The sequence below is a fragment of the Eptesicus fuscus genome, chromosome 16 (genome assembly GCF_027574615.1).
Source record: "Eptesicus fuscus isolate TK198812 chromosome 16, DD_ASM_mEF_20220401, whole genome shotgun sequence".
NCBI lineage: Eukaryota > Metazoa > Chordata > Mammalia > Chiroptera > Vespertilionidae > Eptesicus > Eptesicus fuscus.
The window spans coordinates 2148371-2170928 of record NC_072488.1 but is presented as its reverse complement, the minus strand read 5'-3'; the positions used below and the strand labels follow the sequence as shown (position 1 = coordinate 2170928).

Sequence of the window (22558 nt, the reverse complement as noted above, 5' to 3'; positions counted from 1 at the left end):
TCCTCACCCCAGGATATTTTCCATTGATTTTTAGGGAGAGTGGGAGGGGGAGAGACAGAGAAACATCGATGTGAGAGACACATGGATGGGTTGCCTCCGGCAGGAGCCTGACCAGGGCCCAGGCCGGGGAGGAGCCTGCAACCCAGGGACGTGCCCTTGACCGAATGGAACCCGGGCCCGTCAGTGCGCAGGCCACGCTCTATCCACTGAGCCACACCGGCGGGGCCGGGTGACCTCTGGGTGAGGTTTTGAGCTGGAGGGAGAGGAGCAGCCGCCTGAGGGTGGGGGCGGGTGCAGGGCTGCAGGTGCGCGGCCTGCGCTTCCTCCTCTCCCTCGGGGGCGCCTGCCCCGGTTTACGTTTGGGGCGTCCGAGGCTGGGAGAGGGGAGGCACCCGCCGCCCCCTGAGCCCCAGGAGGGCGAGGCTGCGGGGTCACCGCTACACAGCTCTCCCAGGCGACGCCGGACCGGCCAGGGGGGACCCCGGGCGGGGGCGGGGGTGCAGAGCGGGGAGGAGGCGGTCACCCCGCCCCCGATCCCGTGGCCCCGCCCACCGCTACCCGACCCCGATCAACCCTGCCCCCGGCACCCCCAAAACCAGCGCTCCCCATTCACCCGGCCGCGCCCCCTCCCGCGGCCCCGCCCCGGCCGCTCCCCGGGGACCTGTGTGCGCGGCGGGCGCACCATGGGCAGCGGCAGCAGCCGGAGCGGCCGGGCCCTGCGGCGGCTCCGCGGCCCCGACAGCCGGCCCGCGGGCCCCGGCGGGGCAGCCCCGGAGGGCGGGACGGGGGCGCCGGAGACGGCGGTGGCGGTGGCCCGGGAGGAGGTCCCCGAGGCGGCGGGGGCGGCGGCTGCGGGCGCGGTGGGTCCCGACCCCGGCCCCGCAGCGCCCTCCGACGGCCGGGACGAAACGCTGCGCCTGCTGGACCAGCTGCTGGCCGAGTCGGCGGCCTGGGCCCCGGGGGAGCCGGCCCCGCGGCGCCCGGCGCGCCCTCCACCCGCCGCCAGCGCGGGGAGCCGGGTGAGTGTCGTGCGCCCCCGCCCTCCCCCGCCCCGGCCCCCCGGGCGCCCCGCCGGGCCCCCCCCCCGGCCCCCCGCCGGCCTGGCCTGCACGGCCCCCCTCCCGGACATCCCGAGGCGCTGGCGGCCCCCGCGGCCCCGCCTCCCGCACAGCCCCGGTCTCCTCCGGCACCTCCCCTGGGTGCTGGCTGACGCCCCCGCTTTGGGGTGACAGTGCTGGGAGCAGCCTTAACGGGGCGGAGACAGGCCTCCCGCGGCAGAAACGCGTCTCCGGGGTTTTCTGCGGTCAAGACCCGCCTTCCCTGCCCCTGGGACGGTGTCCCGCTCGGCACCGCACCGCGCCTTCCAGCCGAGCGAGCGGGCGGGTGCCCCCCACCTGGCAGCCCCCGGGGTGCGGGCGGAGGAGGCGCTAAGTGGCGGGGCCCGGGCCAGACAGGGCCCCCCCCCCATGCCCGCGGGTCAGACAAGGTCATGAACAGCAGCTCCCGGGCGAGGACGCTGCGGGCCGGCCCCTCCCCGCACCCCCACCCGCGGGCGCCTCTCGCCGGCCCCCTCGGCAGTGGGTCCTGAAACCGCCCCGGAGGGTGGGTAAGGGCTGGCCCGGCCCGGCCCGCGGGCCCTTCAGGCCGCACCAGCGCCGCTTATGTAACGGGACAGGGAGCCGCAGTGGAGCCGGTGGGAAATCCTGGCTCCATGGAACAGGGTCCCGGCGTCCGACTTCCCAGTGCGCTGGGAACTGCAGATGTAAAACAACAAAATGGACCCCCCCCGCCCCCCAAGCCGCTGGGTACCAGACGCTCCGGGGCAGGGGCCGCCCACCCATCCTTCCAGCCATTTCTCAGGTGCCGTCTGGGCGCCTGCTGTGTGTGGGGCGGAGCCCTGGGTGCTGGAGAGGAACAGGATGGAACAGGGTGGGGGACAGAGGGAGAGCTGCAGGGAGAACATGGAGGACACTGCGGTCTCGGAAGAGTCTGCAGGGGCCCCCGAGGCTGGCTCAGTGGTTGAGCGTTGACCTCTGAGCCAGGAGGTCACGGTTGGATTCCCGGTCAGGGCACATGCCTGGGTTTCGGGCTCCATCCCCAGTAGGGGGTGTGCAGGAGGCAGCCGATCAGTTATTCTCTCTCATCATTGATGTTTCTCTCCCTCCCTCTCTAAAATCAATAAAAATAAAAAATAAATTAAAACGGGGTCCGCAGGAGGAGCAGCTGAGCCCCGGGGGAGCCAGGCCGGCCTTCCAGAAGGACAGGCTCAGCCTGAGTCTGGCACACAGCGGAGGGAGCCCTGGGGCAGACAACCCCATGTGCAAAGGCGATGGCGGCCTGGTGGCGGGGGACACGGGTGGCTGGGCTGTGGGCTGCTGACCGTGGTCGGAGGAAGCTGGCGTGGAGGGGCTGGAGCAGAGGAAGGAGCCAGGCCTGGGGGGCGGCTGCCGCGTGCCGGGCACGGGAAGGTGCGGAATGAAGCGGCCAGGACGTTGCTGGGCGTGCACTGCCCCGGGAGACGCTGCCGAAAACGTGGCCCAGGAGTCCGAGTTCCCATGGGTCTGGGACGAGCCTTGACCAGACTCTGGTGAGAGGGCAGCAGTGGTGTGGCCGGAATGGAGATGCTCCCGTGCCAGAGTGCCAGGAGCCGTCACCAGGGAGGGCGGCCCCAGCCAAGGCCACCACCGCCGGTTCTCGCTGGACTCTGCCGCCCGAGAGCCGGTGGGCAGGGCCCTGCGGTTTCTTGGTTTCTGGTTAATCCTCACCTCTGAGGATATCTTCCCATCGACGTTTAGAGAGAGGAAGGAAGAGGAAGAGACAGAGAGGGGGAAACATCGATGTGAGAGAGCCACATCGATTGGTTGCCTCCCTTACGCGCCCCAACTGGGGTCGGGGATGGAGCGTGCAACCGAGGTACGTGCCCTTGACCGGAATCGAATCCGGGACCCTCCAGTCTGTCCACTGAGCCAAACCGGCTAGGGCCCTTTGCTTTCCTGAGAGTGTGAGACCCCCAGATGGCTAAGATGAAGGGACTGAGGGCTGCTTCCCATTCATATTAGAGGCCTTGGGGCCCTGCATGGCAACTGCCCAAGTCCCCACCCCCATCCTCCTGGGACCAGGAGCCGCGCCAGGTCTGCCTCTGGGAGCAGGATCTGGTCCGGGAGCACACCCAGGTGGGAGCACACCCGGGGGGAGCACACCCGGGGGGAGCACACCCGGGGGGAGCACACCCAGGTGGGAGCACACCCAGGGGGAGCACACCCAGGGGGAGCACACCCGGGGGGAGCACACCCAGGGGGAGCACACCCAGGGGGAGCACACCGAGGGGGAGCACACCCAGGGGGAGCACACCCAGGGGGAGCACACCCAGGGGGAGCACACCCAGGGGGAGCACACCCAGGGGGAGCACACCCAGGGGGAGCACAGCATCCCTCTAAGCACTCAGTGGGAGTTCACTGGCTGCAGGCTGGGGAGAATTATGTGAAAATATATGTGAAAGTGCTTTTTGCTCTGTGTTGTTATTCCTGACCCGAGGATATTTTTCCCCATTGATTTTTAGAGAGAGTGGAAGGGAGGGGGGGAGAAAGAGAGAGAGAAAGGTCAATATGATTGGTTGACTCCTGCAGGTGCCCCGACTGGGGCCAGGGATCGAACCTGCAACCCAGGTAAGTGCCCTTGACTGGGAATCGAACCCTCGACCCTTTGGTGCAGGGGCCGATGCTCTAACCATTGAGATACACAGACCAGGGTGTGAATGTGCTTTATCAAGTGGTAACACACTATGTGAGTGTGATTTATTGTCACTTTCCTCCAATCCCGCCTTTAGCTTCTGGGTCTCCCCGACTTTCTCTCTCTCTGGAAACACGTTCCTGAAGGCCAGGTCTTGGGGGAGGCAGAGGCCCTGGGGCGGTGGTCTCAGAGTCAGCGCCTCCTTCCCAAAGGCCTTCGTCCTTGTAGCAACTTGTAAAACAGCTCTGCCCCCCCCCCCCCCCCCCCCCCCCCCCCCCCCCCCGCCCCAGCCTCTGCGGGCCTGGGAGGCCTGTAAGTGCGGGCAGCAGCGCCCTCTGGTGGTGAGGGGGCCGAACCCGATGGGCAAAATTTGGTTGAAATCAGCTGAGGCTGGGAGATAGGTACCCGGAGATCCAGTCCCTGTTCTCTCTGCTGGAGGTGTTAACTGTCCACAGTGAAACCTAAAAATAAATAAACCGAGCCTGGCCTTCAAAGAAAAGAGAACTCCTGAGCCATGCCAGTGGATGGACCTCAGAACCACGATGCAGACTGAAGGAAGCCAGACAAGGAAGTGCACCATGTGCGAGCCCAGCATCTAGGCTTCAGAGGGAGCCCACCAGCCCGCAGGGAGAACCTGCAGGGATGGGAAACGGACCCGCGGCTGCCAGGGGGGGAGGTGGAGGTGGAGGTGGGAGATGGAGGAGGTGGCAGAAGGTAGGAGGTGGAGGTGGAGGTGGTGGCAGAAGGTAGGAGGTGGAGGTGGAGGTGGGAGGGAAGGAGGTCGGCCGCACAGAGCGTGTTTAGTATGTTCATTGCAGTGACGGGTTAACAGGTGTATCCACATGCCAAAACCTACGCGATTGTGCCCTTCCAACTCCTGCGACTGGCTCTGTGTGACCACGTACCTCAGTGACAGGCGTGCGCAGACAGGGCGGGCGAAAGGAGGCTTTCAGCTGTGAGTGCGCCCAACAGATTTTCCTGGTCTTATTACTTATTAGAACGACTGTAACCTTATTTTGCCCCACCCTGTATATTCACATAAAAGTGTCGAGAGCTAAGGGGAGAACTCTTTAGATAGAAGCAGCAGGATAGAATACATTTTGGTAAGTAAGATATGTAGTGGATTTTCTAAAATTAACTGTTGATATTTCACTGTTCTAAAAACACACCCTCTTGTAAGATCGAGTCCATAACCCGGGCCTGTGCTCTTGACCAGAATTGAACCCGGGACCCTTCAGTCCACAGGCCGATGCTCTATCCACTGAGCCACACCATCTAGGGCAGGATTTCAAGTGAGAACATGTCCCCACCCCGCCCAGACACAGCGCCCTCCCCAGCTCAGCCAGGTTCCCACGCCCCAGCCCCGGCTCCGCCCTCCTTAGGTGGCAGCCTGCCAGCTGTCTGGTGTCCGCCGGGGCCTGGAGCAGCCACCAGGGGCCGCTGTGTCTCTGCTTCCCATCCACGCTCCCCTCGCAACTTCTGCAAGCTGTACGTCTGGGAGGGCGCCTAACATCGCCCACGGGAGAGGGTCCAGTTAACGTCCAGGCAGGGCAGTTACTGAGGACAGAGTGTGCCTACCTTTTGAACGCAGCCTTAGGGGGCCCAGTTCACGGTGTGACGGTGGGGGGCCCAGTTCACGGTGTGATGGTGCGCGCCGTCCCTGCCCCGCGAGGCGGCCGGCCGGGCTGTCTGTGCAGGTGTTTGATCCCCCTGTGCTTTCACCCGTTGTCCTGATGGGAGAGACTCTATCTGGAACAACCCTCACAGAACCTGGTGGCGAAAGGAAAAGCCATCCCAGGCGACAGCAAAAGCCGCGCCCGGCAGAACTGGTGAGCGGGGGCTGAGGTCACTTCCCACCACAGCTGAGGGACGGGTGGGTAGAAGTGTTCTTTTTCTTCTCTGTGGCCCCTGAGAATACATCCAGGCCAAGGAGACAACCTCCAGGCATACCCACGGGGACGGGAAGCCCGTCTCGCATGGAGTCCTGGGCACCCACGTTCACAGGAGCGTTAGTCACAACCGCCCGAAGGCGGGAGCAACCCCCGTGTCCGTCGCCGGGCCGGTAAACAAAGTGCATGAAGAACATACGGCACCATCGCCATGAGAGGTCACCCCGCACCTGTCAGAACGGCTGTCACCCATAAGCCAACCGGTGCTGGTGAGGATGCGGAGAGGGCACCCCGGTGCACTGCTGGTGCGAATGCAGCCAGCATGGAAAACAGTGCGAATTTCCCCCAAATCAAAAACGCATCTGCCCTATGACCCAGCGATCCCACTTCCGGGTAAAGACCCAGAGAACCCTAAAATACTAATTCAAAAGGACACATCCATCCCGATGTTCACGGCAGCATCACTTACAACAGCCAAGGCACAGACGCAGCCCCGTGCCCACCACTAGACACGGGGCTAACGATGCTGTGGTGCATCCACGCCATGGAAGACTGCTGGATTCTGAACTGTTCTCGACAGCACGGCGGACAGGGTGCTGTGCTAAGTGAAACGGGTCAGTCAGAGAAAGACAGATCCCATGTGACTTCACGTCCATGTGGGGTCTAAAGAGCCGTATGAACAAACAGAGCAGAAACACACTCCTACATACACAGAACGAAGTGCTCGTTGCTGGGTGAGGGGAGGCCTGGGGCGGGTGAAAGGTGAAGGGATGGAGAGTGCAGACGGGCAGCTCCAGAACAGACGTGGGAATGTGAAGTACAACACAGGGTACAGTCAGTCACAGGAACAGCTGTGCATGGGGCCAGGTGGGCACCGGAAATGTCAGGGGGAACACGTTGTGAAATGCGATTACCTCACCACTAGGCTGTACACCTGAAACTAATACAAAGTAATATTGACTGTAAACTGAAAAAAATAAGAATAAATGTTCTTAAGGAAAGCGGTACAGTCGTCCGTCGGTGTCCATGGGGGTTGGTTTCAGGGTCCCCGCAGACACCACACCCCTCAGATGTTCTAGTCCCTTCTTTAACATGGTGTCGTGTTGCCCTAATCCGTGTTCGGCAAACTCATTCGTCAACAGAGCCAAATATCAACAGGACAACGATTGAAATTTCTTTAGAGAGCCAAATTTTTTAAACTTCATCTTCTTCTAACGCCACTTCTTCAAAACAGACTCGCCCAGGCCGTGGTGTTTTGTGGAAGAGCCACACTCAAGGGGCCAGAGAGCCGCCTGTGGCTCGCGAGCCGCAGTTTGCCGACCACGGCTTTAGACCTTTGCTGGGTTACTTATCACGCCTAAGACCACGTAAACGCTGTGTAACAGTCGTCAGGCTGTGTTGCTGGGGAATAATGACGAGAAAAAAGCCTGACTGCTCAGCGCAAACACAACCCCTGCAGCCTCGCTACATGGGCACTCGGCACCGTGAGCAGCTTTTCCTGTTTTCGACCCGGGTGGCTGGATCCAGATGCCGAACCCGCGGATACGGAGGGATGACCGTACCCACACACAGGGGGGTGGTGTCCTGAGGGCGGACACACACGGGGGGGGGGATGGTGTCCTGAGGGCGGACACACACGGGGGGGGGGATGGTGTCCTGAGGGCGGACACACACGGGGGGGGGGGGGGATGGTGTCCTGAGGGCGGACACACACAGGGGGATGGTGTCCTGAGGGCGGACACACACAGGGGGGTGGAGTCCTGAGGGCGGACACACACAGGGGGATGGTGCCCTGAGGGCGGACACACACAGGGGGTGGTGTCCTGAGGGCGGACACACACACGGGGGGGGGATGGAGTCCTGAGGGCGGACACACACAGGGGGATGGTGCCCTGAGGGCGGACACACACAGGGGGATGGAGTCCTGAGGGCGGACACACACAGGGGGATGGTGTCCTGAGGGCGGACACACACAGGGGGATGGTGTCCTGAGGGCGGACACACACAGGGGGATGGTGCCCTGAGGGCGGACACACACAGGGGGATGGAGTCCTGAGGGCGGACACACACAGGGGGATGGTGCCCTGAGGGCGGACACACACAGGGGGATGGTGCCCTGAGGGCGGACACACACAGGGGGATGGTGCCCTGAGGGCGGACACACACAGGGGGATGGTGTCCTGAGGGCGGACACACACAGGGGGATGGTGCCTGGCCCTGAGGGTGGACACACACAGGGGGGTGGTGTCCTGAGGGCGGACACACACAGGGGGATGGTGTCCTGAGGGCGGACACACACAGGGGGGTGGAGTCCTGAGGGCGGACACACACAGGGGGATGGTGTCCTGAGGGCGGACACACACAGGGGGATGGTGACCTGAGGGCGGACACACACAGGGGGATGGTGTCCTGAGGGCGGACACACACAGGGGGATGGTGTCCTGAGGGCGGACACACACAGGGGGATGGTGTCCTGAGGGCGGACACACACAGGGGGTTGGTGTCCTGAGGGCGGACACACACAGGGGGATGGTGTCCTGAGGGCGGACACACACAGGGGGGTGGTGTCCTGAGGGCGGACACACACAGGGGGGTGGAGTCCTGAGGGCGGACACACACAGGGGGGTGGTGTCCTGAGGGCGGACACACACAGGGGGATGGTGCCCTGAGGGCGGACACACACAGGGGGATGGTGCCCTGAGGGCGGACACACACAGGGGGATGGTGTCCTGAGGGCGGACACACACAGGGGGATGGTGCCTGGTCCTGGGCTGAATGTGGTGGCCATCGGGGTGACAGGAAGCCGGGGCTGTGGGAGGCTCACCATCGGTCACCCTTTGACGCCTCTCCCTTCTGTCCTTCTCAAGGCGTCCCCCGAGCACAGAGCCGAAGACCACCCAGAGAGCAGCGGCGCGCCCCAGTAAGTCCGGGAGTCCCCTGCTGCCGGCCTCCGGCTCTTCCGGGCTCCACCTGCCCCTCAGCCTCAGGGCCCCATTTTCCCGGACCCAGCTCGCCCCCCCCCCCACCCCCGCAGCTCCCTCTTAGAATGCAAAGCTCTCTTCTCGGGGGCGGGGTGGGGGGTAAAGGGGCGGGCAGGCCCCAGCCCTGGGACAGCGCAGAACCTCCCAGTCCCAGCAGCTGTGACCTCCTGAAAAGCCTGACCCCGTCACTCAGGCGTCCCGGACCCGCCCCTCCCGGTCGCAGCCGCACCCATCACTCAGGATGAGACACCGACCTTGGCCTTCGGGAGCTGACTGCCCAGAGCGGGACAGATGGGCCCCGCTAGTCCCCGGAAAACACACTTAACCCCCTGGAAGGGGTCCGTTGAGGACCCCGAACGGATGCCCTGGGACCCCTGCGGGACGGCAGGCTTCCCGCTCCCGCCTGGCTTGTTCAAGAGACCCTGGTGCCCTTGGGGTCTCTGGGGTGCCTCCCCCATTCCGAATTCCTTGCCCTGGCCACCTTCCGCGAGCCCCCAGGGGACAGCAGGGACAGGAAGAGTCGGGGGCTTTGCTGGGACCTTTCTGCCCAGCACTTCCAGCTGCCATGCTCCACGCTAGACACGGCATTCAGCATCTCGGCTGACCCTCAGGTCGGCTTGTCGAGGGGCCCCACCCTGCCCCCCGCAGCAGCTCCTGTGGGACCCCCGGGGTGGGGGGGTCAGGGAGCATCAGGCCAATGGCTGTGGCACCCCCGCCCACACCCCATGCATTCTCCCTCATTTCTGCCTCCGAAGGAACCTGTGAAGACAGCTTGTTTTAGAGAAAAAGAAAGGCCACTCAGCTGGTGTGTGGCGGCCGGGACTGGAACTGGGCCCTCCGCTGCGGCCTCGCCCTGAGCGCTGGGGCCCTGGCTCCCGGGAGAGGGCGAGTCCGGGGAGGGGTCCCCAGGGCAGGGGTCCCCGGGGCGATCAGAATCCCCTGGTGGGGCCATGGCGGTCTCCCAGGCGAGATACCGAGTTCCGACGCCACGTCTTGCCTCCTGACCCCGTGTCTGTTTCTGGCCCGCAGAGCCCCGGGCAGCAGCCACAAGCGGCCGGAGAGGCGGTCGGTCATCTTGTACGACGGCTCCGAGGAGGAGCTGATGGCCAGCATCGAGCAGGAGTACTGCCACTGAGCCCCCGGACCGGCGCCGACCTGGGCTGGGGTGCGCCCCTGCCCCTCCCGGGGCTCGGGCTGGAGCTGAGCTGCTGCCCACATGCAGCGCCGCACGGACTTCAAACCGACCTTCCCCCTCCCCCCCGCACTCAGGGGTCCGGGCCCGCCAGCCGCCGGCCTGCGTGCCCGCTGCCCGGAGGGGTCCTGGGGAGGCCGGCGGAGGGAGTCGCCCTGTGGTCGAAATGCAGATTCTGAGTCGGTGGGGCCGTGGGGGCCTCGGAGCCGGCATTTCTAACGGGCTCCGGGCGAGACCACGCTGCGGGCTCCCAGCGCCCCCCCGAGGAGCAGGACTGATGGACCCTGGGCAGGAGGCTGCCTCCCAGAGGGACAGCACGGGCCGGGGCCGGGCCCAGCTCTGATCCTGCCCTCGGGCCTCAGTTTCCCTCTGGAAAGGGAGTCCTGGAGGCTCTGCCCACTCTGACAACCCGGGGTCGCACGGTTCCAGGCTCCCGGCTGCCCTGGTCCCCGCCCCCCGGGAACTGCCCCTGCTGGGGACCTGGTCGCCCCCCTGCAGGGCCTCCGGGCCGCCTGCCCTCACCTGGCAGCGCCTGCGGGCCTCGTCCCGGTCTCCCCGGCGGCCTGTGGACGCCACAGCAGCGCGGCCGGAGGAGGCTGAGGAGTACACAGCGGCCTGGCCCAGAGCGCCCCTCCATACGAGGCAGGGCCATGGCTGCAGCCTGACGGGCAGGCGGGGAGGCGGGACTTCCGGCGTGGCCCCGGTGTGGCTGCTCCCGGAAGCGGAAGCGCGGGGGCCCCGAGATCTCCCCCTCCCCCAGATGCCTGTGAGGGCAGCGAAGCCAAGGGCACGTGGCGGCGACGGCAGTTTGTGCCGACACCGGAAGCGGCCCCGCTGGTCCCGCGTTTACGTTGACCGCCAACACAGCGGCCTCCTGGCGCGGCCTGCAAATGCCGGAGCATCTCACCGACAGCCCACAGCCCGTGCCACCGGGGAACGTGGCTTCTCTGAGGACGGCCTTTGGTCAGAGGGTCCACAGCCGGGAGGTCAGGGCGGGGCCATGGAGCCCGGGAGGGAGGGCGCAGAACCCCCACAACGGGAGCCGTTCCTCACCCAAACCCTTGCTTTTGATAGAACGATTAAAGCCATTCCTGCTTTGGTCACACACATGCTTCCTTTAACATTCTCGTTATTTTTTAAGCCCTCACCCGCAGATGATTGACTTCAGAAAGAGGGAGAAACATCCCTGTGAGAGAGAGACCGCCATCCGCCGCCTCCCACACGCACCCATCCGGGACCCAGCCGGCCGCCTAGGGACGCGCTCTGACTGGGGATTGAACCCACAGCCTGTGGTGTCCAGGGCACTGCTCCAGCCAAGCGAGCCACACCGGCCGGGGCACAAGTGCTTCTTTCAAAAGAAGCCGACATTCCATTTCTCACAACCAGAGCCCCGGATGCGGCCAAGGCCCTCCCCCTGGGTGCACCCCCGTGCCGGGCACCTTACACCTGCTGTCTCCACAGCCCTCGTTTTAGGAATAAGGAAACTTAACGTTCAATTCGGGTGGGTGGATGGATGGATGGACGGATGGATGGACGGGCGGGCGGGCGGTGGGGGTAGGTGTGCTCTGACCCCTGTCACGGGGGCCTTGTGTTTTAGCAGGTGGATTGGACTTGGAATAAAGTTCGTTACTAGTGGTCAGACCTGTAGTGTTGGAGTCCAGAGAAGGGGGCCCTGGGGCGGCTCCCCAGAGCTGGGTAGGAGCCGAGGGGGCGCCCCTAGCCCCCAGCTCCACGGCTGTGTCATCTCCTCGGGCACGCGCACCTCCCCCCCTGGCCCTGGGCTGGTGGCATCTTCTCTTGCCATCATCTCCGCCTTTCGGCAGATTTCTCTGGGGAGAGGGCGCCTGTCTCCGAGCCCGCTCAGGGCCACCTGGGGACTCTCGGCTTCTTGAGGAGAGGCCTTGGGGAGGGAGCCCCCGACAGAGGACGGAGTGTGTCTCTCCTCTGGGGCAAGGAGTCCTTGTCCGGGCTTCCTCCCAGGATGGGCCCAGCTGTTAAGAACATGTCTCAAGCTCCTCATGTTACAAGTCGCTAACGGAGAGGCAGGTGGAAGCAAAGGCACCGTGATGTACCAGCTGGAAACAGGACCCGGGAGACGCAGAGGGAAGACAGCAGGTACAGCCACAAAGCTGAGCCACCAACTTGTGGCCGCCGCCCAGAGCAAGGGTGGAGTTGGAGGCCTCCAGGTGGACTGCTAAGTGCAAAGCCCATGAGGATCTCGCCTCCCCAGCACGCCTGCACACACATGCACACACGTGACCAGGACCAGCGTGGCCCATGAGTCACACCTGCGTGTCTTTGCCACCATCACATCCCAGGATGGGTGGCTCTGGCAGACACCGAGCCAAGAGGATCGACTGACTGTCAAGTGAGAACGGAGGCCAGGGCGACGCCAGCTGCACCTGACAACCTGAAGGGTGGTCTTGCTGTTTTGTTTTAAGTCTATTTTTGATTTCAGAAAGGAAGGGAGAGGGAGAGACACATCAATGATGAGAGAACAATTGATCGGCTGCCTCCTGCACCCCCACACTGGGGATCGAGCCCACAACCTGAGCATGTGCCCTGACCAGGGATCGAACCCTGACCTCCTGGTGCATAAGTGGACGCTCAACCATTAAGCCATGCTGACTGGGCTTGCTGTTCTTTTTATTTTTAAGTATTTTTTATTTTATTTTAAATGTATTTTTTATTTCAGAGAGGAAGGAAGAGGGAGAGATTGAAACATCAATGATGAGAATCGTGGATCAGCTGCCTCCTGCATGCCCCCCACTGGGGATCAAGCCCGCAACCCAGGCATTACCCTTGACGGGAATCGAACCCGGGACCCATCAGTCCCCAGGCCGATGCTCTATCCACTGAGCCACACCAGCCAGGGCTTGCGGTTCTTTTCAAAGACAAGGGAGTCAACTTTGAGAAAATCTAGTGCTGGTGAGATGAGGAGCCTGGTCGTTTGGACAAACATGAGGACCGAGACCTGAACCCACGCGTCCCTGGCAACATCCACAGCCGCTCCTTTAAGGGGACGTGGATGCAAAGCCCAGCCCGAGTGGGTGCAAGAGAGAACGTACCCCAGGAGCAGGAGTGAAGACTGGCGCCGCGGCACCTCTAAGCCTGGGCTGAGGGTGGTGGGGGCGAGGCTCCCTCCCTCCCACCTCTTGGCACAGGAAGAGCTCGAGGAGGAGGGCCACGGGGCCACCCCGCACCCACGGTCCTGACCCAGCACCAGAGCGGCCCACACAGCGGCTGCTCTTCACACCGTTCTTTCAGAAAGGACCCTCCACGGAACCCAGGAAACAGAGAGAAGGCGTAGGCCGGGCCGATATCCACTGGATTTGGTAAATTAGGACTGGGGCAGTGAAATGACACAGTACACAAGTCCAGTTTGCAAATCAAAGAAGTTTTATACGATTCAAAGAAAAAAGTTACATCACACATATTCATTTAAATAACAAGTCAAAGTCTGGTGATACAGGAAACATAATTCCAAGACATTTCGAATTTTATTACTGAAACCACTTAAAAGGCTCCAAGTCAACCAAGATCAAGCGGAACTGCTCAGGAAGTAAAGTGCACTGGGGGGCCGGCCGCACGGGGGAGGGGGCGGGGAGGCTCCGCGGGGCTCCACGCGGAACCAGCCGAGGGTGGCTCTCGGGACAGAACTTCAGACGAAACTGTTTCCCAACTTAGCGCCCGTCGGGGACAGACAGAAGGCGTTTCCCGGAGGCACTTCTACATCTGATCGGGAAGGGCCGTGCACATCAAAACCACGGGCAGCACGTCCCCTTAGACGACGCTGCTCAGAGGACGGAACTCCGTGACGCGCGAGCCAACACCCCCCTTGTGGGACCCACCACCACCCTGGCGGGACGAACGCTGTTCTGTATAATGGAGGAAAATGCCCAAAGGTAATGCCACCTCGGACGTGCACATGGAGGCGTTGATGCTGATGGAAAGGTCTGAGTGGGAGAAGGGACCCGTGCTGTCTGCATCTGACGGCTGCTCTCTGGCACGGACCTCATTCTATTCATTCAGCATCTCACCTCACCATCACTTTAATGGAGGTAAATGCCAGGCCCCCAGAGGCCAAGACAAACTCTGCGCACTGGACCAGAGACACCGTCCCTCCGCGCCGTCACACGTTCTGCGGTCTGGATTCCCGGCGCCGCCAGGGGCAGGCGCCGTGGGGCGAGGGCCTGTGCCCACAGCCTCAACGTCGGTGCGCGCGGTCTACTTCCGATCGGATTGCAAACACCCCCACTGCACCGAGTTTTCTGTGACCAGTTCCCTTCAAACACCACGAGTGAAAGGGCAGCTGGGTGGCACCACTGCCGCTCAGCGTAACGTGCATTTCCTCCCGTTCTCCATCGCCCAGGAGCCAGACCCTGGGCTGGGCCGGGCACGCAGCCTGCGCCTGGGTGTGCACAGCACAGAGCTGTCCTCGGGTGGGAAGCTCCTCCCACCACTGAGGCCACTCCCTGCTGCTCGAAGGAGGTGCTCTGCCCACAGAGTACACGGACGAGGCCACAGTAAGTCCGGACGGCTGGCGGGCAGCTGAGTTGCGTTACCTTTTTTTCTTTTTTTTCCTCCCCGGAGTTTGAGGTACAAACGGAACTGCGAATGCTGTGCTCTCCGCAGAGCAGATGGATCCTGCCAAGGCCCCCTGACCACAGGGTGTCTGTCTGTCTGTCTGTCTGTGATCCTCTGGGTACATCCTGCACAAGTCACACCGTGGACACAGGCGACTGGTTCTATGCAACCACCATTTTGATCCTTGGGCCACAGCTGCAAAGGAACGGCTGCCTGCGCGTCCCTGGAGAACCCCCCTTCTCTAAGGGACCCTGTCAACCAGCTCCGATTCTAAACAATCCTTCTCTCTAAAAGGCCTGATTACAGACTTGTGATTTTTTTTTTCTGGCTGAATAACGTTTCAAGGTTACTGAAAGATGGGTTCTTATAAAAACGTGAACCATTGAAAAGACTGCAAAATCATCGATCTAGAAACTGGTGATCGGAGTACTAACAATATAAACCTTTTCATAAAAAACAGTATAAAGTCATACCCTGTCTCATTTCTACAAAACGTGAATAGAAAGGCTGTAAAAATCCAGATTTTGTAAAATTTATTGCCGAAATGTTTGAATGCTGGTGATTGAGATCGTCAAATTTTCTTCCATTTCCTTAAAAAACTTCTGAAACTACAAAAGACACGGAACAGGGTCTCAGCCAAAGAGAGAACCGGTAACGTACGCTCCTCAGAACCAGCCTCTGCTCGTCCCCAGCCCGCACGACAGGGGTTGTGGGAGAGAACACCCCCAGTCCGTCCGTCTTCAAGTTCCCAGGCAGCTCCCCGCCGGCCCTTCAGGCCGAGGCCGGCCTGCTCACCAGCGGGCTCCCGGGTTTCTCGGCCGAGGCGATTCTGCTCAGTTTGCCAACCTCTGCCTGCCAGCCAGGGGGCTTCTTGGTGGTCACGTGCCGCCGGGCGTGCTTGGTCAGGTGGTCGCTGCGCATGAAGCGCCGGTCGCACGCGGGGCACGCGAACTTCTTCTCCCCGGTGTGCGTGCGGTGGTGGCGGGACAGTTCGTCCGAGCGCGCGAACTTCTTGTCGCAGCCGTCCCAGCTGCAGCGGAACGGCTTCTCCCCTGGTGGCGAGAACACACACGTGACAGAAAACCGAGCGCTCAGCCCCCACCGCACCTGTGTTGTTTTTATTTTTATTTTATTTTAAATATATTTTTATTGATGTCAGAGAGGAAGGGAGAGGGAGAGAAGAGATAGAAACATTAATGATGAGAGAGAATCATTGATCGGCTGCTTCCTGCACGCCCCCTCCTGGGGGTCGAGCCCGCAACCCGGGCCTGTGCCTTTGGCCGGAATTGAACCCGGGACCCTTCGGTCCACAGGCCGACGCTCTGTCCACTGAGCCAAACCAGCTAGGGCTAACCGTGTTGTTTTTAAATTTTGTTCCTCAAAATCTAGGACAACAGTGATACCCAGCTGTACTGGTATCGGGCTACTTAGAAGCCAAGAAACCCTCCAAGATGCATTTCTTCCTGCCACACCTGAGATGCAATGTGGCAGGGCCCAAGGCTGTCAAACCTTTCAAAAGCCATCTTTAAATAAAAATAAATCTTCACCCTAGCCCGTTTGGACGAGTGGATAGAGCATCTGCCTGCGGACGGAAAGGTCCCAGGTTCACTTCCAGCCAAGGGCACATGCCCAGGTTGCGGGCTCGATCCCCAGGAGGGGGCGTGCAGGAGGCAGCCGATCAACGATTCTCTCTCATCGTTGATGCTTCTATCTCTTCTCTCCCTCTCCCTTCCTCTCTGACATCAATAAAAATACATTTTAAATAAATAAGTAAATCTTGAACTATTAGCTTGTGGTAAGGGGAAGACTTTTTTCCATAATGAGTATTCTTTGTTTAAAACATTGGTTTTTAGAGCTAGAACGGTTGTATCTCTACATCGATTTGTTGTTCCACTCACGGATACACTCACTGGTTGACTGTATGTGCCCTGACCGGGGATCGAACCGTGACCTCCTGGCTCAGAGGTCAACATTCAACCACTGAGCCACTCCAGACAGGAGACACCAAGAGTTTATATGCAGTCGAACAGTCAAGTATGTAAGGAACTAAAGCACGAAGAAGGAAGTGTGGTGGGAATACAGTACGCCGCTCGGGTCAGGAAGGAATGAGGTCAGGAAACAGTTGTGAGAAGGCTTTGGGAAGGCCCCTCCAGGGTTTCCGGAGAGGAGAGGTGGGCAGAGGGGGCAGGAGAAGGGCAGGGTGTGGAGCGGGGGAGGGAAGGTCAAGGTAGAGGCAGGTGCGTGGCGGGCCGGGCTCGGAGCCTGCACCTGAGCAATCAGCCGCCCGCCCGCAGAGCAGAGGCCTAGCGCTCCCTTTGTAACGCCCGCCGGCCCGCTCCGGGCTGCTCCGTGCTCACGCGGGCGCTGCCCCCTCAGAGCTGCGGTGTGCCGGGGGGGGGGGGGGGGGGGGGCCCTCCCCCTCCCCCTGCTCCCTCGGCCCTGTCCCATCTGCGCAGCTGTCCCACGGCCACCAGCAGACACGCCGGTGGGAGGGGTTTCAGGGGCAGAGTCTATGGAACAATCTTCGCTGCAGAACCTGAGCCTGTTACTGTGCCAGTGTGTGCGTGTGTGTGTGCGCGTGCGAGTGTGTGCGTGTGCCTGTGTGTGCCCATGTGTGCACGTGTGTGTGTACCCTGAAAGGCGAGGTTAACAACTGACTGCTCAACCACAGGCCCCTTCAGAACAAGACGACAGCACACTGGCTCAGAGAGCAGCGTGCCCCAGACACCCACCCGAGAGCCCGCCCTCATCGGCCCAGGCAGAAGCCCTCCCGGGCCCTCACACCTGGTACACAGCCCCGAGCTACGTACACGTGAACTTAACAAAAACGTGAACTTAACAAAGCCCGCCACGCACCTGCCTCTCCACCTTGACCTTCCTCCCCCGCTCCACATCCTGCCCTTCTCCTGCCCCCTCTGCCCACCTCTCCTCTCCGGAAACCCTGGAGGGGCCTTCCCAAAGCCGTCCTCACAAGTGTCTCCTGACCTCATTCCTTCCTGACACGTCCACATTTCAAGGGCGTGTGGCGAGCGGCTATCCTGACAGAGAAAGTTTCCATAATTGCAGAAAATTCTGTTGAGTTCTATGAACATTCTAAGAATTAAGAGACCACTAAGTCGTTATGCTTTCTTGTGTGACTTCCGAATGGGAAACTACACATTCCTGATAGAAAACCACACTCCTTCCCATTTCAAACGTTCCAGGAGTTCCAGCTTCTCCACACACTGGAGGGCCCTGCCCCGTCGTAAACCGGAGTCACACTGATGGTTACTGAGCGGGAGTGCAGTTTCCAAACGCAGAGAGAACGGGATGTCCCGGCCACGTGAGCGTCACCCTAAACGCTAGCCAAGGATCGGTCACAGGACGGCTACATGTTGAGTCCGGGGCGAGCCGGTGCCGTGTCCTAGGAAAGCCGGACAGTTCCCGACCCCGGGTCTGCGCTCCCATGCCTACCTGCCCCGCGCCTACCTGTGTGGGTGCGGAGGTGAGCCTTGAGGTGGGAGCTTTTGAAGTAGGTCTTCCGGCAGCCCGGGAAGTTGCAAACGTAGTTCCTCCTTCGGGAGAAGTCCACCTGAGCGGCACCGCTGTGACTGGTGGCGAGGAACACCGGGGCCGGGGCAAGAGGCAGCAACCTGGTACTCCCCGCAGCCAGGACACCCGCCGGGGAGCAGGAGGCGGGCTGGGGGAGCGCCCCCTGGGGCAGGACCAGCATCACAGCGCCCTGAGGCACCGGCGGGCCCATGAGCACAGGTGGGGGCCCTGGAGCAGCCTGGGGCAGGATGGGTGTGACCGTCCCGGCGGACACGGGGGGAGGGGCCTTCAAAAACGCCGGCAACATGCCACGTTGTCCAGTCACGGGGATCATGTGGCAGAGGACGGGAGGGCTGGGGGCGGGGACCGAGGTCAGAGGCGGGGTGCTCCCTGGCAAGTCATTTTCGTAGTTCTTTGGTGAGTAGGGTGGCACTGCAACTGGCTGACCTGCCTGCTGGCCTTGGTGGGGGGGGCCCGGGGCCCCAGGCTTCTTGGAGGGAGGCGGGCACGGCCCCGAGTTCAAGGTGAGGGAAGGGTCTCCGAGGTGCGCGTCCTGCAAAGCTCCCCCGCGTCCCCGAAGCGGTGCTGCTCCTCCCCTGTGGTCTGGAGTCGGGGTGGCAGGAATGTGGCCAGGAGCAGGACTCCCCAGGGCGTGGGGGGTGGCACTGGCCACCACAGCCCTGCAGGGGGCGCCAGACGCCGGCTCCGGCAGCTCTGGCTTCAAACCCTGCAGGCTCCGCTCCTCCCTCCGGCTCAGGGCGCCGGCTGCTTTGGCATCAGGTGCTTGGGAAGGAACCGGTGTTCTCGTCAGCGGCTCCGTGAGGTCGGGGCTCTGAGGAGGAGTCATGCACTTGGGGGAAAGGAAAAGGCTGTGTGGGAAAGGCTGCCGTGGTTACATTTCATTTTTTAAATATATTTTATTGATTTTTTACAGAGAGGAAGGGAGAGGGATAGAAAGCCAGAAACATCGATGAGAGAGAGAAACATCGACCAGCTGCCTCCTGCACACCCCCCACCGGGGACGTGCCCGCAACCAATGTACATGCCCCCGACCGGAATCGAACCTGGGACCCTTCAGTCCGCAGGCCGACGCTCTATCCACTGAGCCAAACCGGTTTTGGCCGTGGTTACATTTCAAAAGGCATTTACGTCGATGGGGATGCTCCGACGCCTTCACTTCCCGGCCTCCCCCCTTCTCTGACCGCCCACACCGATCCCTTTGCTCGGCTCCAATCAGTGCCGCTCCTGGGCCCGCACAGGGACGGGAATGAGCGACGGGACGAGAAAACAAATTTACACTCAGTGAGGGCTTTTCACAGTAATTCTGGGTTCTCGGAAAGGCCTCTGAAACCCAGTGGTACTCACTGGGTACACACCCAGCCGGGCCCACTCACCAGAGCGACGACGCCCAGAGGCCACGCTCTAACCAGTGTCTGCCTAACCACGCCTCTCCGTACCGCCCCAACAATTCCCGCGTCTCAGCCTCCCGGGGAAGAGCCGTGCCAAGAGCTCCGAGGGCTCGGCAGCCAGGCCAGCCCTCTGCAGTCCTCTCTACCGCACGCCCGGCCCTTCTCACCCCTCTCCAGCGGCTTTCCACGGCCTCCTGCCAGCGCCAGCTGCCAGCCCAGGACCGGGAGGTTACCACGCTCACTCTGCCAGAGCAGACAGCTCTCACCTCTCCCAGCGGAGGAGCCGTTTCCCCCGCAATGGCACGGCCGCAGCGAGTTAAGGAAACAAAAAACTGCCTGGTCGCAGCCAGCTCACCCAGTAAGAAGTTGGCGGCCACAGGGAGGCAGGGGCCAGTGTTCCCACCAGCAACTCAGCACAGGCTTCCCAGCCGCCACCCACTTACCTGATCCTGGACTCGGTCATGGGGGCGGGGGGGGGGGGAAGACCTGGTCCCCACCCTGCACTGCCCAGGGAAAGGAGTCCATTTCACTCTCTCAGCTCTATCTGGAGGCTCTGTCCTATGCACATGTCAGCTCTGTGCCTGCAAGCTACCATCCATCAGGGAAAGACCCCGTTTCCCGAAGACAAAACAAAGCTCCATCTCAGCGCCTTCACAGGCGGCTACGCGCTTGCTTGCCAGCATCCCAGGGAGCCTGCCCACGCGTTCCTCAGCTCACGTACGCATCCCGGGTCCGCTCGCCGCTGCGCCCAACTCTCCCCTCCCCGCCTCTTACCAGCGTCGACAAGGCGGGGAAGTCCTTCGGCAGCTCGGGTGCGGCTCCGCCCACCAGCGCGGGGGTGGTGACATCCCCAGAGTCAGACACGGGCGTGAGGGGTCTGATCTTCCACGGGTCGCCGGGCTGGGACCTTTGACCCCAGGAGCTCATGCAAACAAGAGCCTCGACAGCTTCGATGTCATTCAGCTCCAAGAGGCTGCACGCAGACCGCTCGCTGTCACGCCGCTTCCTCTCCAGGATGGACTCGCACATGTCCACGATGTCGACCTGCCGGCGGGCGGCACAACAGCTGCTCAGTCCCGGGGAACAGAGGCAGGCACGTGGACACGCGCACCAGGGGCCCGCACGCACACGCCACACACGCACCACACGCCACTCCCAGCACGCTCCGCTCCGGGGAGAGATGCCACCGGAACGTTCCGGCCACTTTGCTTTCAGGCCCGTGTTCCGATGACTGGGCGTGGGGGGCAAGGCGTTTCCACAGAAAACCCCGGTTCTTAAAAAGGCTCCTGACATGACGGCCCTGTTCTTTGGAAACGGATGGCTAGACGTTAACTCCAGAGGTGGGAGCCAAAGCGGCTCATCACACCGGAGGAAGGGACACGGGCTCCACCCACGCCTGCTGGTGGGCTGAGACGAGGGCACGGCTCTTCCGAGTTGGCAAAGCCACCGGGAGGGCGTCCCTGCGGGTGCATTTTGGGCCACGTTCTGGAGCCTTCCCCACGGCCGTCCAGCAGAACTTTGGGGCCGGAGGCTGAACTCCATGGGCCCCCGGAGTGTAAAGCCGGTTCTGGTCTCGGGGACCTAAGTCCCACCTTCATGCCTCAAGGGCTAGTGGTGGGGGGGGGGCGGGCAGGGGTGAGAGGAAGCGTCTGATTTCCGCCACAACCCAGGAGGCTGTCTCCCCAGGCGCCACGCCCCGAAGTAACTTCAAGGCCGTGAAGACGCGCGTCTCCACCTGGCGTGCCCGCATCCGACCCTCCGCTCCGCGCAGGCTCCCCGCAGGGCACACCGGGTAGGAGGCAGCCTCGCACACGTCGCTCTGCCCAGCGTTCCCGGGGCCGCGGACAAACTGGGGAGCCACAGGCGTGACTTCATGGGGGGCGGGGGGGGGAGCAGAACGCGCAGAGCTCCCAGACCGTCTCCCCGACCCTCGCGGTCCACGCGTCGCGACGACGCGGTGCCAGGACCAGGCAGCGACCTCCCCCGCAGCCCTCGGGGCGCGACTGCAGGAGCCCCGGGCGCAGGGGCGACCTGCGAGCCCCGCTCCCCCGGCACCACCCGCCCGCAGCGCGGGTTCCCACAGCCCCGGCCCCGCCCCGCCGCCCGCAGCGCGGGTTCCCGCCAGCCGCTCCCCGCCCCGCGGTCACCACCCCCAGCCTGGTGACGTCACCGCCTGGAATAGCCCCGCGCCCACCGCCCGGGCGGCGCCGCTGCGGGGCGCGGCACGAAGCTGCGGGGGGTGCCGCGGGGCACACGCCCCCGCCCAGCCCCAGCGGCCGCCGCCCCTCCCGGCGCTGCAACCCGTCGGGGCTCCTCGAGGGGCGGCCACGGCGAGGCCCCACGCGCCCCGCCCTCCCTCGCGTCCCGGCCCCGCAGACTCCGCCGCGCCTCCCGCTCCCACCCACGGCCACTCACCGCGCGCGCCTCGCCGGGACCCGTGGAGGTCGGCGTGTGCATGGTGCCCGCAGCCCCGAGGCCACGGAGCGCCGGCGGGGCGGGGGCTGAGAGCGCGGCGGCGGCTGCACGTGCGCGGCGAAGGCGGCCTCCGCGACCCGCGCTCCAGGGGCCGGCACGCGCCTCCGCCCGCCCGCCGCTCTGCCCGGCGCTCTGCCCGGCGCGGCCCTGGCGGGGCGGGAGGGGCGGGGCGCCCGCCGAGGGCGCGGCCGCGGGGGCGGGGCGGGAGGCGAACCAAAATACGCCGCGCCGGGGCGGGGCCGGGTGCTCGCCAGCCAATCGGCGCGGGCCCCTGCTCCGCCGGCCAATGGGCGCGGCGGGGAGCCGCGTGATCAAAGCCTGGCCGCGGCGTGTGCGAGGGGCGGGGCGCGGCACGTGTGGCGGCGGCGCGAGGGGGCGGGGCCGGGGCCTGGAAAGTAGGGGAAAGGTCCCGGCGGCGGCGGCGGCGGCGGGGAATCCCCGGTCCTGGACGGGCTGACGGGGAGGGGACCGCGCTTAAAGGGGCCGCCGCCGCCGCCCCAGGAATGGCACCAGCGCCCCTGGAGGCCTCGGCCCGGCCCTGCGGGCGTGTGTTTTCGTGTCGGTGAATGTGCTCTGGGCCCGAGGAAGAGCTCTGGCAGCTGGCGGCTCCCGTGACCTGCGGCATCTGCTTCTCCCTGCAGCGCCCAGAGCCGGTTCCCAGGCCAGTGTCTCTGGCAGCTTTGGCCGCAGTTTCCACTCTAAGATATTTTCTTCGTGATGTCAGAGAGGAAGGGAGAGAGATGGAGACATCAATGATGAGAGAGA

The 22558-nt window shown here is 63.2% G+C and overlaps 2 protein-coding genes across 4 annotated transcripts; one reads left to right on the top strand and one right to left on the bottom strand.

Annotated features, from left to right (window-relative positions):
* Positions 1-683: 683 nt before the first annotated feature.
* CYS1 (cystin 1) lies at positions 684-10372 on the top strand. Its single transcript, XM_054728121.1, has 3 exons — positions 684-1019; positions 8486-8538; positions 9629-10372. The coding sequence occupies exons 1-3, from the start codon at positions 684-686 to the stop codon at positions 9732-9734; spliced, it is 495 nt and encodes a 164-aa protein (XP_054584096.1). The 3' UTR covers positions 9735-10372.
* Positions 10373-13167: 2795 nt separating this feature from the next.
* On the bottom strand, positions 13168-21956 carry KLF11 (KLF transcription factor 11). 3 transcript variants are annotated; one of them, XM_054728088.1, is made up of 4 exons: positions 21734-21956; positions 20093-20362; positions 17847-18759; positions 13168-15430 (listed from the first exon to the last, which is right to left on the bottom strand). In XM_054728088.1, the coding sequence occupies exons 1-4, from the start codon at positions 21773-21775 to the stop codon at positions 15150-15152; spliced, it is 1506 nt and encodes a 501-aa protein (XP_054584063.1). In that variant the 5' UTR covers positions 21776-21956; the 3' UTR covers positions 13168-15149. The 3 variants fall into 3 exon arrangements, with proteins under 3 accessions (XP_054584063.1, XP_054584064.1, XP_054584062.1); XM_054728089.1 differs by lacking the exon at positions 21734-21956 and adding an exon at positions 21054-21383; XM_054728087.1 differs by lacking the exon at positions 21734-21956 and adding an exon at positions 20462-20878.
* Positions 21957-22558: the final 602 nt, after the last annotated feature.

Bases quoted from the DNA above. Each gene is read 5' to 3' on its own strand.
- CYS1 (XM_054728121.1), top strand. From the start codon at position 684: ATGGGCAGCGGCAGCAGCCGGAGCGGCCGGGCCCTGCGGCGGCTCCGC. The intron at 1,020-8,485 runs GTGAGTGTCGTG...GTCCTTCTCAAG, and splicing joins CCGCCAGCGCGGGGAGCCGG to GCGTCCCCCGAGCACAGAGC. The intron at 8,539-9,628 runs GTAAGTCCGGGA...TCTGGCCCGCAG, and splicing joins GAGAGCAGCGGCGCGCCCCA to AGCCCCGGGCAGCAGCCACA.
- KLF11 (XM_054728087.1), bottom strand. From the start codon at position 20,860: ATGGAGTTCAGCCTCCGGCCCCAAAGTTCTGCTGGACGGCCGTGGGGA. The intron at 20,363-20,461 runs GTGCGTGTGTGG...GCCCGCCGGCAG, and splicing joins CGTGCTGGGAGTGGCGTGTG to GTCGACATCGTGGACATGTG. The intron at 15,431-17,846 runs GTAGGCGCGGGG...TCTCGCCACCAG, and splicing joins TCACCTCCGCACCCACACAG to GGGAGAAGCCGTTCCGCTGC.